Below are 19,720 nucleotides of genomic sequence, written 5' to 3' on the forward strand. Positions count from 1 at the left end.
AACAAAGCTGACATGCTATAGCAACAGTGCACAAAACTATCAAAAGACATTTCGATCTGTTTAAGCAACACTAGCCGCTTGTTCATAAACCGTTTCCACGACATAATTGTTCAATAATCGCATATTTAAAGCAGCTGGAGTCAAAGCTAGTCAACATTATCCTTAGTCAGTTCTTGTGCTGATCTAACGCAACACTAAGATGGTACAATTACTGTTGTTCCCCGCTAGCACAACGGTAAATCTACAAATTTACAACACTAAAATCACGGGTTCAGTTCCCCTCGGTGAGTTCAGCATACACCCCGATCTGACTTTGCCATAAGAAAAACACACAAACACATAATTACTGTTATCACTCACCAATAGAGAATGAATTTAGTGTATAGAAATGGAACAACAAGCCCTCGAACTATGGCATTTAACATTTGGCTACTACTGACCATTAAATAAAGCAACATTTTCCTCATTTATCTATTTATTTTCTTCCTCTGATGAATGGTTTTATAAAAAAAGTTTTTTTTCAAATTTTTAGTGGAATAATATGTTGTGTGATTTGTTAGATTATGATTAATAATTTTTATACATGATACAGATATTCTTGTTCTCAGTGTTTAGTCAATGTGTGCTACGTTTATTTTTTTTCATCAACTTCCTTTTTAACATTAGTTTCTTTGACACCGAGAGAAAAAAAATCTAGTCGGAATTTTTTTTTTCTGTAGTACATATCGAGTTGGGTAAAACAGTCGTAGAGGTTGATGTTTATGACGTATCGGTGACGATAATGCACATTGTCCAATAATGTACGTTTAGATTATAAGTTTTTTAATGACATCATCAATACTGGTTTATCATTGGATGACATATAATTAATTTTGTGTATTTAATTCTCTCTCTAAATTTTACATCCATAAGCTTATTTCCATCCTAACATTTAAACAAAGTTTTAACTACTTGTTTATCACTTAAACAAAGTTTTAACTACTTGTTTCTCTCATTAGTACGAAAAAAACAAAATACCTTTCAATGGTCCCATCAAAGATAGCAGGTTTTTACCTAACCCTGACATTTTTTAACATAGAAGGGTCTTTAGGTCTGCCGCATTTAACGTTTTTTCGACCAGACAACATCCCAAACGCCCATGGGTTAAAACAGCATCAAGTAACCCTGAATGTTAAAGTAACTTCTCTAACCCAATGCGTTAGTTTATGTATGAGGGGCTATCCAGCACATTGCAAATCATTTGACATCGATTCTTCAAAACCTTTAAGACAATGTCGGCTGAGTGATAGGAGAAGAAATTTCTTAGAGCTCCAAAACAATCAAGGAGTGAAATACTATGAAGTAAGTGACAGATTACAAATATTTATCTGTTTATTTACTTTATCAACTGTTCAGTGACTTAAGTAAACACATCTTACTCTTAATAAATAACTGTTGCTATGAGCCCAGACAAATGACTTCTCTCAAAATTAACTGCCAAATTTCAGATTTTTAACTCTTAAAAGTATCCGATGAAATCCATATAACCCAATATATTTCTAAGCATATTTTTTTATTACGTGCCAAGTTGATTGTGAATCATGACTTTGCTGATTAAAGGTTTTCTAATAATATACGAGTAAGAGGAAAGTTGAAACAAAATCACCATTAATATTGGTCAGTTTTTACAATTAGCGTAAGAGGAAATACACCACAATTATTCAATATTAGCTGGAGTGCCGTTCCCGAACAAAACTTATGTAAATTCATGCTTAATGAAAATTTATCTTAGGAAGTTAAAAGTTGTTTCCCTTACATGTTAGTCTAAAAATATAAAACCTCAAAAATCACCCATAAAAACTGCAAAATACAAAATATGAAATCGCAAACCTGCATGTATCTCCGCATGAACCCACTAAACCTTCTTGACGAATTTAGTAAAAATCCAACAATGGAGGCGAAATAGTAAAAAAAAAAAAAAAAAGCTCACAAAAATCGTGAATCTTAAAGTACAAAGCTGAAAATTTGTATGTATTCTCTCATGAATCTGCTGAATCTCCACTGTAATTTTGGTAAAGATCAATCCACATCAAGTGAAGTAGTTCCATGGACATGCGACAGACAGTGCTATTGTATTTATATAGATGATGCAACGTTTGAGTCTTACCGATAGTAAACGTTATAAAAATAAGTCGACACAATGAGGATTAAAAAAAAAGTAAAAGTAAAAATAATTATAATGAAGGATAAAAGGTATGTGAATTTCGCGCAAAGCTACACGAGGGCTATCTGCGCTAGCTGTCCCTAATTTAGCAGAAAGGAGGGCAGCTAGTCATTACTACCCACCGCAAACTCTTGGGCTACTCTTTTACCAACGAATAATGGAAATAACTGTACCATTATAACGCTCCCACGGCTGAAAGGATGAGCATGTTTGGTGTGACGGGGATTCGAACCCGCGACCATCGGATTACGAGTCGAACATCTGACCATGCCGGGCCGAAGATAAAAGGCTTTCAATTTACGTAAAAAGTCACCTCATTTGAACTGCGTAAAGAATATTAGTCGTCAATAAATAAAATATTTGAAAGTTTCAAATAATTAAACAAGACATTCTTTACTCTTACCAGTGTTTCAGCAGTAAGTCTGGGTAGTAACAACACTAAAAATGGGATTTAGATACCAGCAGTCAGAAGAGAACTGATAATCCATTGTGTAGCTTCGTGTGTAACAACAAACCAACCAACTGATGATATTTTGTTTCATCTTTAGCTTATTCAGTTGTTGAAATAAACAAATACCATTTTAGACTCTTATCGTTAACGTTGTAACCATCAGTTTTCTTTAAAAAGAAATATCGTTACCTTTGTAACCATCAGTTTACTTTTAAAAATACAGATCGTTACCATTGTAACCATCAATTACACTTGCCACGCAAAGTAATTGAGTTAAATAAATTGTAAAACTTCGGGTAAAAGTAGAAAATATATCCGGTTTCTCTTTTTGTCCAAAGATATTGCACGTTGATATATGTATGTATATATATAGATGGTTATGTACTAGGTCGTAAGCTACGCTATTACAAGGTATGTATCTCAGAACGGCTGGTATGGGTATTAACACTTTCACTGATGAGGAGAGAACAATGTTTCGATTTTCCGAGGTCACTTTAATCTGAAGATGACCCAGGAGTTCTGAGATACATTTTTATTTAAAGTAGGTTTCTAGTCATGAAGTATTATAAGGTATGTTGTCGAAATGTTTATTTAATGACAAGAACAAGACTATACAATAGGCTTTCAGTACAGTTTCAATATGATAACTCCTCACAGATACCGCTCAGCTGACGAGTTCGAGCAACATTTATTATGCGTTCTGTTGTCAAAAGTAAACAGACATTCTGTTGTAGTAAATATTTAAACAACAGCTGGAGATACTGACTTAGTCCCTACATCTACCAGAACGATGAATACAGCGTATTTCTTTAACATATCTCGTCATTCCCATATCATAAAGTGTCAATTATAAATACTTCAAATCATTATCTATCTATATTTATGTATATAGGATTACACAGCTTTTACTACTAAATGAATGCCTGAAGGATGATGGCTGTTTATTATTACGTTATTAGTTTAAACAGGTTCTTCTACGCTAACATTAGCGTATTAGTGAAAATACTCCTTAACAATTCACATAACTGAAGAGTCTATTTTGAACATCAGCGTAATGTTAGTTCGACAATAACATACTAATTAATATAATACAAATTAATTTACTTAAGAGCTGAATTTTTATTTCCCTGTTAATGTATATAAATGCATGGATGAACACTTGAGAATTAGTCTTGTATGTAGAATCTGTCGTTAATGGTAGAGATTTCGATATCTTGGAAAGAGAGTTTATGACAGTTTATGAGAGGTTATTTAGTCGAATACAAAAAAGCTTTTAAGAGCTTCCTTTAGTTTAATTTATAAGTATAGTAAAAAATATATGGTTTAGAATATTTTCAATACTTCCAAAAGGAGGTCTGTTTCTAATATTACTGAAAAATATCTGCTATCTGCACGCAAACCTCTCATTTTCAGGTATAAAGTAGAAAAACACTTCTGAATAGAAACTGATGTCGCTTCAGTTCGATAATTTACGAGAAGAAACATATAAACAGTTATTAATGAGCAGTGTAATGTCGAAAAACAAATTCTAGATTAAACTATCATAGATGAGTGTCTGTTTTACATGGTCGTATATAAATGAACCATGTATGTGTGTATGGTCGACGTTTTAAAAAAGCGTTTCCTTTCAAATAAAATAGAATACGTATTAGAAAGTTAATACTTAATAGCTTTTTTAATACTTGTATTATCCCTTTAAAACGTATATTAGCACTTTCCAAATTTTCCAACTCATTTCTAATCATACACGGAACTCCACCTTTTATAAAATTAATTTCAACCGGTTCATCCAGTTTCTTTTTTGCTATATATGACTTTTTCCTGACAGACTCCCGGTCCAGGTCTGGAAAACTCTGACCTACACATTTATTGATACTTAGGGTGTCGAATTGGGAACTTAGAGTCCAAGGTTCGAAAAGTGATTTCGCTAAACACACTTCGCACTTTCATTGGTTGGTGTGCTATAAAAGTGACAGTCTAATCCATTATTAGTTTCAAAGATTTGGGCAAAGTTCTAATAGCAGCTGTTCTGCCTTCCCACTTGTTAATAGCTTAAAATTACAAAGGTTATGTTTATTGATCTCTGATCTGGTTCTGTGGTCTGTGCACATATAAGGATATGTGAGGATTAAATTTCATATTCTTTGTTTGTTCATAAGGACACATCTGCAAAATGAACTATCTGTGCTCTTCCTAATGTAGATATTGAAACCTGAATTTTAGTTGTGTAAGATCTACCAGAAAGCATATTAATATTAATGCAATATGTCAAGAGCGAATGTTTTTGTTGGACTACATTAACAAGACAGATATTTTATACTGTTTTACGTGACTACCAACTTGTGTTAACATGACTGCCTGGACTGAAGTGACATGGCCAGGTGGTTAGGGCGTTTGACTCGTAATCTGAGGGTCGCGAGTTCAAATTCCTGTCACACCAAACGTGCTCGTTCTTTCAGCTGTGAGGGCGTTATAATGTGACGGACCAGTCTCATTATTCGTTGGAAAACGAGTATCCCAAGAAATTGGTGTGGGTGTTGATGACTAGTTGCCTTCCCTCTAGTCTTACATTGCTAAATTATGGAAGGCTAGCGCGGAAATCCCTGGTGTAGTTTTGCGAGAAATTCAAAACAAACAAAGAAACAAATAAAAGTCAAAGTCCAATAAGACGCTCTGAATGTTTTACAATTGTTTCTGAAGTTCTTGTGATAACAAAACTATTATTATATAAAAGTTACTTCGTACAAAATGCGAAGTAATTTGAATTCTACGCAAATAACTTGTGAATTTCTTAAATATTTAGTGATGTTTTATTTACGTGTTATTTTTATAGTTATCAAATAATATATATATATACAAATTCATTAGATTGTTCGATTTGAAAGATCATATAATTCATTTCTGTTTTCATTAAAATATTTTTATGCGCTTACATATGTTTTATTAGCATTATGATTTTGTATTGGAGTCAATTAGGTTGTCTATATATGCTATAATAAACATGTATAGTGAATATAATTATATTTTAAATATGTATATTTCATTTTAAAAGGCTATTCTGTTCGCTCAGTTTAATTATTTAAAAGTTTTATCAAATCTCCACCTTTTTTCTTGTTTTTAATTAGGTTTCGATTCAGACTAAACCAGCAGAAAACATGAAGGAATTTGTAAGCGCTGCGGTTGCCATAGACATTGAAAACCAACTGTTTCCATTCCTCTTCTTTCGTTCCAACGTTTCTCTCTATAGAAGCGCTAATTTCAACGAAGATCCGATCTATACGAAACCAGTCGAAGAAGTATTTCCAAATATAACTGAATCTTCTCGAGTGGTGGTGGCAAGATTTTACAAGAACAGAGAAGAAGCAGAGATCATATATATGGGTAATATATTCGAATCTGTAATTTTATAGAAAGACATAAATTATCCGTTTAGATCTAGTTAGTGTAATTTAATAACAATTAAGGACTTTAATATGAAGAGGGCGTTGTGAGAGATACACTAATTTTATTCTAGCCTTTTCTTTGACTGTATGTACCTGTTTTTCCCACGAGAACAGTCTACTTGAGCTCTACTTCAATAGCTCAAGTATTATGCATTTATTACTGTTTCATTAATCCTGTATCCAAGCTTGTATTGCTGGGCCTATTGTTCATTGAAATATCTTTCTTAAAATATGTTATCGTATTTTTCCAAGTAGAATTCATTCACCAATTCTTCCGATCAATGTTGCTAGTTGAATTACCTCTCCATTTATCCTGTTTTTGCTGTTCTTGTTTCTATTTTTTTTAATTTCTCCAGACCACTTTTTAATTTATATTATATTTTAAAACAGTGACCCACGTAACTCTATGCTGAAAAGTAAAGCATAAATTTCTAAACGTTGTAAATTTAAGCACTTTTCTTACGGAGACATTATTCTTTTGACTACTCCTACCCTCCTCAGTGGTAAAGCGGTATGTCTGCGGAATAACAACGCTAGAAACCGGGTTTCGATACCCATGGTGGGTAGATATCAGGTAGCCCGATGTATAGCTAGTAAGTCAGATATTTACAGTTGTCACAACTTAAAGCTATCTCTACTGATTTTCATTTTATTTCTCGTACTCTTACTTCATCCTATCATCAAAGTTTTTGGGTAATTTTTACTTTCATTCACACCCTTAAACACCCTTAGAAAGGGCCAACCTCTTAACTCTAAACTTCGCTTTTCGCTGATCTAATTACCACTCGAATGGGTTCATCTTAGTTGTGTAGTATCATTAAATAAACTGATTTCTGATAAATTTTGAGTCTCTCTGACAAAAAGCTTGTGAGGAAGTGCATTTCAGAATGAAATCGAATTTCAACCTGATTAAAAGGAGGAAGAGACCGAGTACAAATATTGGAAATAAAACAAATGCCTCGTACACGAAAATAAACAATTTAGAATTTAACAAGGGATGGTGATACGTCTACCTTTAATATGAAACAAAAAACTGTTCCTATCAAAACCACTGACAAAACTCTTGTTTTATTGCCATGGGCTAGATACATTTTCCATCGGAAACAAAACCCAGAATTTTATCATTATAAGTCCGTTGAATCGACTACTACATAGTTACTCGAGTGAAAAAGGACTTCTCATAATCCATTTGAAACCCACATCACAAGGTCACGGTCACTGTGAAAAATAGTTTTACAAAGACTTCATGTCTTTCTAACCTTTCAAGTGATTGATGTGACTAAAAATGAATTAGTACAAGCTTAAGAGATTTTCAAGTGATACACCTCCGAGGGAAAAATGAACCTGTATAATATGTAAACTAGTAAAACAAATATTAAGATGCACAATTCTGCGGTTATCATTGAGAAAGGTTTTGGTCAACACAAGTATGCACTTTTCTAAGTCAGAGTAGAAATAAAATGTCTTATATGTGACACATGATATACTTGTCTTAAAATCTAGCATCTATGACAGCGTAGGCAGTGTCATATCTCAAATTAAATAGGGTGTAGGGGCCGCATTTGTCTTTGTAATCCCAGAAAAGTATTTTAAGGGAAGAGATCAAATCTAGAAAAAAAGTTTATCTCTAAACTTTTGAGAGGAATATACGTCCCAGTACTACCTGTTTACATTAATGCATTCATAGATTTGTGTCTTTATTGAACTACAGTGTTTTTTGTTCCTGGACATTTAAATAACTTTCTATTTTTCCATAATTGTACTTTGTACCAAGCTTTGCACCATCGCACATTCTTTTTCTAAAAAATATAAATAGTTTATTATTTAAGAGCTATCTTTTGTTTTGTAACTTTTGGTTTTTACTTTTTACATGCTTGCCTCTATGAGCCTTAAGCTAGTTCGAACACTTATTATTTTCTATTCATTTCATCAGTCGTGGGCTAAGAGAAATCTAGCGTGCATTTCATGAAATAATAATTCATAAATTAAAATAATCAATCAAACTGATTAAAGAAAACTAACCAAATTTGCTTTGTTTAATATGTTTGAGACATTAACCGTGAATTTAACCGAACTGCTATTCAACTGAATAGAGCGCAAATAGCCCTCGATTGGCTTTGCGCGAAATTCAAAAGACAAACAAACAAACAACCGAATATACGGTGTTTAATTGAAATATATTTCCTTTCAATTTTTGTCACCAGGAAGAAAAGTTTTCTGTAAGTAATGTTGTGTTCTTTCAATTAACAAATAAAACATACAACTTATTAGTACTTACGATATTCTTTACACAATTGTGTGTTATTCAGTAAATTTTGATAATGAACAAAATATAGCACTAGGTAGAGCAGCAGTCACGACATATGTCCAAGCGAGGGGTATAAAATCTCAAAAATTCTTTTATATTTCATAAATATTTTAACATTAAACGAAAAATATGATATTTGTATAAATAAAGTATTATCAAATAAAAAATATGTAATACTAAATTGCAAATATAATTTGAAGTGTTTAAACTAATTTAATACTTAGATACAAATTTTATTTTTAATCTTATTTATAGCCCCGAAGTGTTACTACACAAGCATTCCATGAATAACAAAAAGTATACTAACCTGACGCTGGAAGGGCAATGATCAATAAGGTGGCTTTCCCCCAGAGCAAAGCTCATTCATTAGTCTCTGGGGAGGGGAGGTGCTATTTCGAACGTTATGTGGAATAGACGGAACGTGTAATTTTTGGTGGTGGGGTACTGCGTTCCTGCTATCTCCTGTATTTTAAATCAAAAGTGAGGTTTGAAAATACATTCAAAAAGATGTTTGCGTATCGTTTGGTAAATAACTGGAAAACTATGGCTGCATCAACCAAGTAACTCCAGTAACATGAAAACTGTTGTAATTACTAGCTTGTTCTTCTCTCATGGATGCAAAGTTCAAATTATCTAATATTTATATATTGCGAACACATTCTCGCGCTGCGTTTCAAAAGCCGCACGTACAGAGAAGACAAGACTTAAACAAAAAGAAGCAAGCGAAAAACAAACAGCTTCACAGTAGAAACACAAAAAGCAACTGAAAAACTTCACAAAGAGGATACAAAGCTTACAAATATAATTAAAGTGTACGTACAGGAAACACAATATATCCAGAGCATATTACCACAAACAACAGCGATAGTTGTAACTAGTATTACAACTCTTAACACAATGGACATCTGGCATCTTTCTGCAAGGATTTCCCACGTTGTGTGAGAGAGCACAGAGATTTAGACTGTCCCAAGGCAGACATACAACCACATTGCTGTGACTGCTAACAACAACCATACAACAAATTACAAAGACTGTCCTGAATGGAATAACATCAAAACACGACTAGTTAACATATAAAATAACACGCACTGTATCCTGGAGCAAACAAAACATAAGAAAAAGAACACGTTTTCTACCAGTACCAAATCCTTAAGAACCCAAAAATACAAACACTAAATCATACACATATGAACAGGCAACTCGTAAACACACTCAAAATCAAGAAACATGTAAACACACTCAAAATCAAGAAACATGTAAACAAGAGCAGAACACAAAAACTCAAATGTATTACAAGACGAAACATTAAATCAAATAACCGAAGCAGCCAAAACATATTTTAAGAATTTATAAGACAATACAGAATCCTTCAAAATCAAGAAGACAAAATCACACTAGTTATTAAAGTAGCTATTGAATGCCATACACCCTTACTACCTCAGTTTATACAATTAGTTGTAAATTCACAAGCACAACTCTCTCAGAAACCAAATACTTTTACAATAAGCATATTAAGTAATATCACAATGTGAAGAAATAAACTGACGTAGCCCTGAAAAGGAAAGTAGTAAACAAAAACCAGTTTACCAGTTAACCAGACAAAAGATTAACAATAATTCTAACTAGTACCTGACTCTTTCAAGTCTTCAAGACCTAAGTCCCCACGAGAGGAACACAGCGCTCAATATTCACTTTTAAAATGACGGGAGAATAGCCATGAATAATGTTGATACCAAATTTGATTTCAGAAGCAGGATATTCTACATTATATTATTAGAAAATAGCCACACTATCATTCATGTTGAAAATATGACGTAAGGTGAGAAATAAAAATGTAAATTTATTGTACGTTATTGTTGAGTGGCTGTTATTATGAGTAAAATGTTCAACAATATCTTTCAGAGTTAGGCGGTATGAGTACCTCAGGGATTTGGTTTTATATGAATGAAATCAACAGTGTAAAACAATTGACATTTTTAAAGTCCATGAAATATTTTAAATTGATAGATTAACTTAAGTTTTTCCAGTCACTGGGGACGGGTACTTCTGTTTGTTCTACATGAAACTGAATATTGTTAAATTGTTCCCTTCTTACTTAGTATCACTGGGGACGGGTATTTCTGTTTGTTCTACATAAAACTGAATATTGTTAAATTGTTCCCTTCTTACTTACTATCACTGGGGACGGGTACTTCTGTTTGTTCTACATAAAACTGTATATTGTTAAATTGTTCTCTTCTTACTTAGTATCACTGGGGACGGGTACTTCTGTTTGTTCTACATAAAACTGAATATTGTTAAATTGTTCCCTTCTTACTTAGTATCACTGGAGACGGGTACTTCTGTTTGTTCTACATAAAACTGAATATTGTTAAATTGTTCCCTTCTTACTTACTATCACTGGGGACGGGTACTTCTGTTTGTTCTACATAAAACTGTATATTGTTAAATTGTTCTCTTCTTACTTAGTATCACTGGGGAAGGGTACTTCTGTTTGTTCTACATAAAACTGAATATTGTTAAATTGTTCCCTTCTTACTTACTATCACTGGGGACGGGTACTTCTGTTTGTTCTACATAAAACTGAATATTGTTAAATTGTTCCCTCTTACTTAGTATCACTGGGGACGGGTACTTCTGTTTGTTCTACATAAAACTGTATATTGTTAAATTTTTCTCTTCTTACTTAGTATCACTGGGGACGGGTACTTCTGTTTGTTCTACATAAAACTGAATATTGTTAAATTGTTCCCTTCTTACTTAGTATCACTGGGGACGGGTACTTCTGTTTGTTCTACATAAAACTGAATATTGTTAAATTGTTCCCTTCTTACTTAGTATCACTGGGGACGGGTACTTCTGTTTGTTCTACATAAAACTGAATATTGTTAAATTGTTCCCGTCTTACTTACTATAACTGGGGACGGGTACTTCTGTTTGTTCTACATAAAACTGAATATTGTTAAATTGCTCTCTTCTTACTTACTATCACTGGGGACGGGTACTTCTGTTTGTTCTACATAAAACTGAATATTGTTAAATTGTTCCCTTCTTACTTAGTATCACTGGAAACGGTTACTTCTGTTTGTTCTACATAAAACTGAATATTGTTAAATTGTTCCTTTCTTACTTAGTATCACTGGGGACGGGTACTTCTGTTTGTTTTACATAAAACTGAATATTGTTAAATTGTTCCCTTCTTACTTACTATCACTGGGGACGGGTACTTCTGTTTGTTCTACATAAAACTGAATATTGTTAAATTGTTCCCTTCTTACTTACTATCACTGGGGACGGGTACTTCTGTTTGTTCTACATAAAACTGAATATTGTTAAATTGTTCCCTTCTTACTTAGTATCACTGGGGACGGGTACTTCTGTTTGTTCTACATAAAACTGAATATTGTTAAATTGTTCCCTTCTTACTTAGTATCACTGGGGACGGGTACTTCTGTTTGTTCTACATAAAACTGTATATTGTTAAATTGTTCTCTTCTTACTTAGTATCACTGGGGACGGGTACTTCTGTTTGTTCTACATAAAACTGTATATTGTTAAATTGTTCTCTTCTTACTTAGTATCACTGGGGACGGGTATTTCTGTTTGTTCTACATAAAACTGAATATTGTTAAATTGTTCCCTTCTTACTTACTATCACTGGGGACGGGTACTTCTGTTTGTTCTACATAAAACTGTATATTGTTAAATTGTTCCCTTCTTACTTACTATCACTGGGGACGGGTACTTGTTTGTTCTACATAAACTGTATATTGTTAAATTGTTCCCTTCTTACTTACTATCACTGGGGACGGGTACTTCTGTTTGTTCTACATAAAACTAAATATTGTTAAATTGTTCCCTTCTTACTTACTATCACTGGGGACGGTTACTTCTGTTTGTTCTACATAAAACTGAATATTGTTAAATTGTTCCCTTCTTACTTAGTATCACTGAGGACGGGTACTTCTGTTTGTTCTACATAAAACTGTATATTGTTAAATTGTTCCCTTCTTACTTACTATCACTGGGGACGGGTACTTCTGTTTGTTCTACATAAACTAAATATTGTTAAATTGTTCCCTTCTTACTTACTATCACTGGGGACGGTTACTTCTGTTTGTTCTACATAAAACTGAATATTGTTAAATTGTTCCCTTCTTACTTACTATCACTGGGGACGGGTACTTCTGTTTGTTCTACATAAAACTGAATATTGTTAAATTGTTCTCTTCTTACTTACTATCACTGGGGACGGTTACTTCTGTTTGTTCTACATAAAACTGAATATTGTTAAATTGTTCCCTTCTTACTTAGTATCACTGAGGACGGGTACTTCTGTTTGTTCTACATAAAACTGTATATTGTTAAATTGTTCTCTTCTTACTTTGTATCACTGGCTTTTACTCAATGAAGCAGACTATTCTTATCAATTCAAGTACGTGTCCCCTTTTCAAACTAACTTACAATTATTATTACAGTTCACACTCAAAAGTTTTAGTCGTATGTATTTCGATTTTTAAATTTAACTCAAATATATATATATATACACATATTACCTTATAGTTCACATAACTGATAGCATAGTTCTTCTGAATTTATTCTATTTCTGTTCATCGGACAATGCACGATTTTCATTTGGAATGAGGGACTGAGGTCAGTTTTTGACAAAGAGAAGCAAAAATTACAACTAATTTATAACCAGCTGATAGAGATGTAACACTAGAGGGTAGCAAATTGAAATATATCATAATGACAATAATGAGAACTCGTTACTTGTTTTACTTTATATTATGCGCTAGTAATATAATTCTTCTCTTCATATCGAATCACAGCTCTACCTTAGAGATAGAGCGTCGAAAAAATACTCTGTATTTCGGCTATTCAAACTTTTAAACAAGCTTCAACGATTTTATATTAATATTTAGAGATGAGAAAATATCAGCATAATTTAACGTTAGAAGCTATTTGTAGGTTTCTTTGTTTCCAGTTAAACACAAAGCTATAGAAGGTATTGAAAACAGATTTTTCCGTTATTATCCTCAACTACTTATCGTTTATCCACTGGGTGCTATTTCGAACGTTACATGATATCGAATGGGAATATAAACCAGCTTTAAAAAGTCACAAAAATTACAAACCTCGACTTTGAATGTGAACAGCGATCCTAGTTAAATGCTAAGCCTACTTTGTTTAGACAGATATCAATGTAAAGTACTAACTGTTTTCACTAGCCTACCTATAACCCTATTGTTAATCACCATTTACAGACAATCACCTCTTCAAAAGAAAACTGCTTGTTGGGACGTTATTGGAAAATAATCTAATGTATAATTTTTAATGTACTACTCCACTGATGTAACTACAGCTCGGCTGGATATATCATAAAACATCTAAGAGTGTAACAAAATTCAAGGTGAAAAGCGAACTGATAGAATACCTTGGGTTTCTTGAAATTAACTTAAATTGTTATAATAAAACAAGCTTTAATATGTATCAAACTTGTCTTCAAGAAAGGAATAAGCAATGAGAAACATCGTGCTGAAATGGAGTCAAATATCTCCGAAGGAATAACTATCTTATAAGTGTTTTTCCTCGAAAAATTGATCGCAAACTATAACCATCGAATAGTGTTTGTAGCTAAACTTTTATTAAAAAGATATGAAAAATATTTAATGATTTTTTTATCAGATAGTAATTAAAATATCATTTTGGGATAGAAAATCTTTACACAAATTTTCTTTAAAGGAAATAATTTTGTTTGTTTTGTCAAATTTGCGGTAAGGTACACGAGAGCTAGTTAAGCTAGATGTCCAAAATTTAGAAATATAAGACTAGAGGGAAGGCAATTAGTAATCACCACCCACTGTTAACTCGTAGGGTTGACTGTAACATTATAACGCTCACATGGGTGAAAGGGCGAACATATTGGACGTGACGGGGATTGAAACCGCGACTCTCAAATTAGAATAGAACGTCCTAACTACCTGGCCATGCCGACCTAACAGAGGTGACACACTTATAGTAATAGATTTCACGTTGCAACCTCTTAAAATCAAGGTATATATACAGTTTTTAATTACAGACCTTAAATTACGAATATGATACTTACGTTTTCCATTGAAAGTATTACTTGAAAGTATTACATTACGGATATACTAATATAGTTCTATCAATACACTAATGTAATCCTATGAGCATACAATTTATGTATTCTTATGAATATATTATACTGTAAGCTTACGACTATGCTAATATAATTATATGAATACATTACTTTTTAATCTCATGAATACTCTAATGTTACTTTATGAACTTGCTAATACAATCCAACGAATATACTGCTTATGTAACCCCATACGTATGCTAATATAACATAATGTAATATATTAATTATGTAACCCACTGAATATGCTATCGTAACCTATTCAATATATTACTTATGTAACCTATTAATATTCCAATATAATATAATAAATATATTGCTTTTGTTACCCTATGAATATACTTTTTATGTAACCCTATTAATATGCTGCAATAACCTAATGAACATATCACTTGTGTAACCTCATGAACATACTATTCATGTAACCCTACGAATATACTTTCACATTATACCCGCCTGACATGGTCAGGTGGTTAGAGCGCTCGAGTAGGAATAGGAAGGCCATGGGTTCGAATCACCATTACACCAAATATGCTCGCCCAATCAGCTGTGGGGCATTATAAGTGACTGTCAATCCCATTATTTGTTGGTAAACGAATAGCTCAGAAGACGACGGTGGGTGGTGATGGTTAGCTGCCTTCCCTCTAACCTTAGCTTGCTAAATAAGGGACAGCTAGTGCAGATAATCTTCGTGTAGCTTTGCGCGATGTTCAAAAACAAGTAAACTTACGTAATGTCAACATCCAGTTAAATATGTTATGTAATTTGTGTATTTCGGTAAGTCGTATGAAAAAGGTCTAATATTGTACATAGTGTGTTTTACTATAAATTAGACGTTACACTTTATGGATTTGATTTATTTCCGTACAAATGCAAGTAACGAACATAAAATGGGGTGGATAATATATTATTTTTTTTTTTTTACGTAGATTGCCCGAAAGAATATCACCGATATAAAACTAAGTGTTTTCGTGTATACAATATTGAAAAAACATTTGAGGACTCCAGTCTACAATGTAAGAATGATAGCGGAAGATTAGCTGTCATAAAAGACAGCAAAGCTTTAGACTTTGTGAAAAGTCTATTGGTGGATGATACCGTTTACTACTGGATTGGAATATCAGATAAACAACAAGAAGGTGTCTGGGTCTTCGAGGACGGATCGCTGGCCACGTACGAGTTCATGACATCTAATAGTATCTGGGCACCAAACAAACCTGATAATTACACTCTACAACAAGACTGTGCAGTTATAGGGTCATTAATAAGTGGCGTAATCCATCCATTTTTAAATGATGAAGACTGTTCCAAAACTGAGAGGTTCGTCTGTGAAACTCATCTTTTTCCCAAAACAGGTAGGGAATTTTAATTTTCATTATTATTATAATAATACTTTAAAACAAAGCAGTAAAACTGAAAAGTTTCCTTGTAAATTGCATAAAACAACAACAACAAACCAAAAACAAAACTGGTATTATCAAAAAAAGAATAAAACTTCGAATGAATGGACTAATATATACATTAATAAAATAATTTAGTTTGTTGTTTTTAGCATTCTGTCCCCCACAGGAAAGCAAACTCTATAATGTTTAGGATCGTAAGCCTTCAAATTTACACAACATGGCCAAAAATATGTGAAAACTCCTTCTAATTAGTGGTTTCGGCTATTTCAGCCACATCCATTGCTAACAGATGTTTAAAATCAAGCATACAGCTATCGAATCTCCATAGATGGCAGTATAATGGGTCGTACTTAGGGACTTTCAACGTGGCATTGTCATAGGATGCCACCGTTCCAACAAGTCAGTTCTTCAAATTTCTGCCCTCTAGAGCTGCCCCAGTCAGCTCTAAGATGATGTTACTGTGAAGTGGAAAAGTCTAGGAGCAACAACAGCTCAGCCACGAAGCGGTAGGACACACAAGCTCACAAAACAGGACCTCCGAGTGCTGAAGTACGTAGCGTGTAAAAATCATCTATCCATAGTTGCAACACTCACTATCAAGTTTCAAACTGCTTCTGAAAACAACGTCAGCACAAGAACTATTCGTCGGGAGCTTAATGAAATGTGTTTCCATGGCCGAGCAGCCGCACACAAGCCTAAGATCACAATGCTCAGTGCCAAGCGTCGGCTGGAGTGGTGTAAAGCACACCGCCATTGGACTCTGGAGCAGTAAAAATGCGTTCTCTGGAGCGATGAATCACGTTTCATTATCTGGCAGTCTGACGGATGAATCTGGGTTTGATGGATGCCAGGAGAACGCTACCTGCCTGAATGCATAGTGCTAATCGTAAAGTTTTGTGGAAAGGTTTTGGGCAGTTTTTCGTGGTTTGAGTTAGGCAATTTAGTTCCAGTGAATTTAAACCCTAACGCTACAGCATATAATGACATTTTAGAGAATTGTATGCTTCCAACTTAGTCGGAACAGTTTGGGGAAGGCCCTTTTTTGTTTCAGCAAGACAATGTCTCTGTGCGCAAACCGAGGCCCCTAAACACATGGTTTGACGAGGTTGGTATGGAAAAATGTGACTGGTCTGCACAAAGCCCTGACCTCAACCCCATGGAACTCCTTTAGAATTAATTGGAACGTCGAATGCGAGCCAGGCCTTCTCGCCCGACATCAGTGTCCGACTTCACTAATGCTTTTTAATGCTTTTGTGGCTGAATACGAGAGAATTCCTGCGGTCATGTTCCAAAATCTGGTGAAAAGCCTTCCTAAAAGAGTGTAGGCTGTTGTAGCAGCAAAGGGGGGACCAACTCCATATTAATACCCATGGTTTTGGAATGAGACGCTTAACAAGCATATATGGATGTGATGGTCGGGTGTCCACTTACTTTTGTCCACTTTCTCTACCTGGAATTTTATAAAAAAACAACCAAACAAAATTATTGTATATGTAATGTTAAATATATAGTCCTCATGGTAGATACTAAAAGGATAGAGTAATAAATTTTTCCAATGCCGTACACCAATATCATTAAAACATAACCCTAATAATAGTGTTTATATGTTTATAATTTAGCAATATGGAATAAAATGCTAGAATTCTGAGCGCAAACCAATAAATTTCCGTTCATTAGAGAGCCAGGAGTTACCTTTGTTTGTTAATAAGATATAAATTAACATGATGTGTATTTTTTACAAAACAATAATTAAACTAAAATACTATATTGAAACCGACGTTTTAGCTGGAAAGGCTTAACAATTAACACTAGACCATCCTGTGTTGTTTGAAAACAATTTGAACTGTGAACATTTATTAGGAAATTTAGCCTTCATAAGGTACGTAGACTTTTATTAGCTTTTAACAGAGAACAACAGACAATTCTTGTTTGTTTAGAATAAATGAAACTGTGAAATATTATTAGGAGATCAAGCTATCTTAGTGTTTGAGCCTTTTATACAAATTATAGCTATTGTGTGTGTTAGCACAGGTGAGGGGTTAAAAACATTGATATTTGACGAAGTTTTCAAGCAAATCCAATTTGCTATTAAATTAGCTTTTCATAGCAACTCTCTTGATGCGAACAGAAGCTCAGTCGATCATTTTATGGCCTGTTGCTGAACAAGCTATATAGTTCAGGTACATTGTTTGTAACAAGACTGTACAAAATGTTCGAAAGAAATTAGTAAGTATATATGAAAAAAAGTATTACTAATGGAGACTTTTCTCTGACTTTTGAAGCTATTTTTAAGGTCCGTGTCAGTAACAACGAGATAGAACCATCTTTCTCAGGCGAAGCATATGAACCAGCTCTATCAAGTGACTGTTTATTGGCAGCTAATCCACAACCTCCTGACAGTTGTTTGAGCATGACTATTGACAAAATGATGCACAACTTTGACGTCTCCTCGGACAAGTTTCTAAAGCTGGTGGACACCCTTGTGGTTTACAGGAAGAACATGTCAACTCCACTTACAGCAGCTTTAGACTATAATGACGACCACGTGGTGTTGTTCTTTCGACACAACTATGTCCGTCTTAAATGGGATGCTATTAATGCCATGTGGATTTGAATATTGAATAGCAACGACTGAGAAGTTACCAGTTGATAACTCACACTGAAATACAATGCCTGTAACTTCTGCATTTAAAATTTATATTATATTATTACACATAGGAACGAAATATTTCGAATATGCTTTTAACCTCACAAGACACAAACGCCAGTATATTAAAAAAGTAACAGCTTTTTTTTTTGTGATACAGTAGGTGTGATATTAAATAATCTTCACACTGATACAAAATTCCAGGTATTTTAAACGTATTTAATTTTTATAACGAAAATTTCATAACCAGGTTTATTTTACTAAATGTTATGTGAATTATTAAGGCTGAGAGGTGTAAGAGTATATAATTATCGGATAACAAATACCTCACTGATGTTTTTTCTACAACGTCTTTTATCACATTTCACAAACTTTACCTGACTTAGTTTTAAATACCGATTATTATATTTACAAAATCCAATATTCTTTATATAACGCACTAATGTTTATCCCTCTGTAAAGAATCACAAAATAATATACTAATTGATATTTACTACACGATGTTTCATCTCATGAAGAAATTCATAATTTTTAATGCTTGTTTGTTCGTCGCTGAACATAAAACTACACAGTGGTCTATCTGTGCTGAATTAACCCGTGGTATCGAAGCCCGATCTGTAGCGTGGTAAAAGCCCACTGGCTTACAACTGGGCCACTGGAAGTATGATTAACCCAGATATTAATGTTTTATGTTGTTTTTCTTCTTTTTTGACACGAGGTTACAAGTCCGCCGCTTGAACAGCGGTAAGCCTTCAGATGTACAAAGCTAAAATCCGGGTTTGATTCTCTTCGGTGGCCATAGCAGATAGCCCAATGTGGCTTCTATAAGAAACACACACTCACACGAGGCGAAAAAATGTGTTGTTGGTGCTCTAGTCACTATAAGGAATCGAAACCCAGATTTCAGCGCTTTAAGCCTGGAGAATTCCTGTTTACCCACCCGATGCTGAGAATGAGTGCTGAAACAACACGCTTTCTTTTAGCATTCATGAACTGAGTGACAACAGTTGTGATGTTTTATTCTCTATTCTTAAGCCGAACTTATAAAGTAAGGTTATAACATTAGAATCTTACCTTCGATCCTCACAGGTAGCACATTGTA

The 19,720-nt window shown here is 33.8% G+C and overlaps 1 protein-coding gene across 1 annotated transcript; it reads left to right on the forward strand.

Moving 5' to 3' along the window:
- The first annotated feature begins 931 nt into the window (after nt 1–931).
- Nucleotides 932–19,259, forward strand: LOC143224295 (uncharacterized). Its single transcript, XM_076452692.1, has 4 exons — nt 932–1,341; nt 5,780–6,035; nt 15,498–15,923; nt 18,254–19,259. The coding sequence occupies exons 1-4, from the start codon at nt 1,024–1,026 to the stop codon at nt 18,583–18,585; spliced, it is 1,332 nt and encodes a 443-aa protein (XP_076308807.1). The 5' UTR covers nt 932–1,023; the 3' UTR covers nt 18,586–19,259.
- Nucleotides 19,260–19,720: the final 461 nt, after the last annotated feature.

This window comes from Tachypleus tridentatus, chromosome 8 (genome assembly GCF_004210375.1).
Source record: "Tachypleus tridentatus isolate NWPU-2018 chromosome 8, ASM421037v1, whole genome shotgun sequence".
Classification (NCBI taxonomy): Eukaryota; Metazoa; Arthropoda; class Merostomata; order Xiphosura; family Limulidae; genus Tachypleus; species Tachypleus tridentatus.

Coding starts and splice junctions, on each gene's coding strand:
- LOC143224295 (XM_076452692.1), top strand. CDS start 1,024: ATGGTCCCATCAAAGATAGCAGGTTTTTACCTAACCCTGACATTTTTT. Junction 6,036..15,497: donor AGCAGAGATCATATATATGG/GTAATATATTCG, acceptor TTTTTTACGTAG/ATTGCCCGAAAGAATATCAC. Junction 15,924..18,253: donor TCATCTTTTTCCCAAAACAG/GTAGGGAATTTT, acceptor TGACTTTTGAAG/CTATTTTTAAGGTCCGTGTC.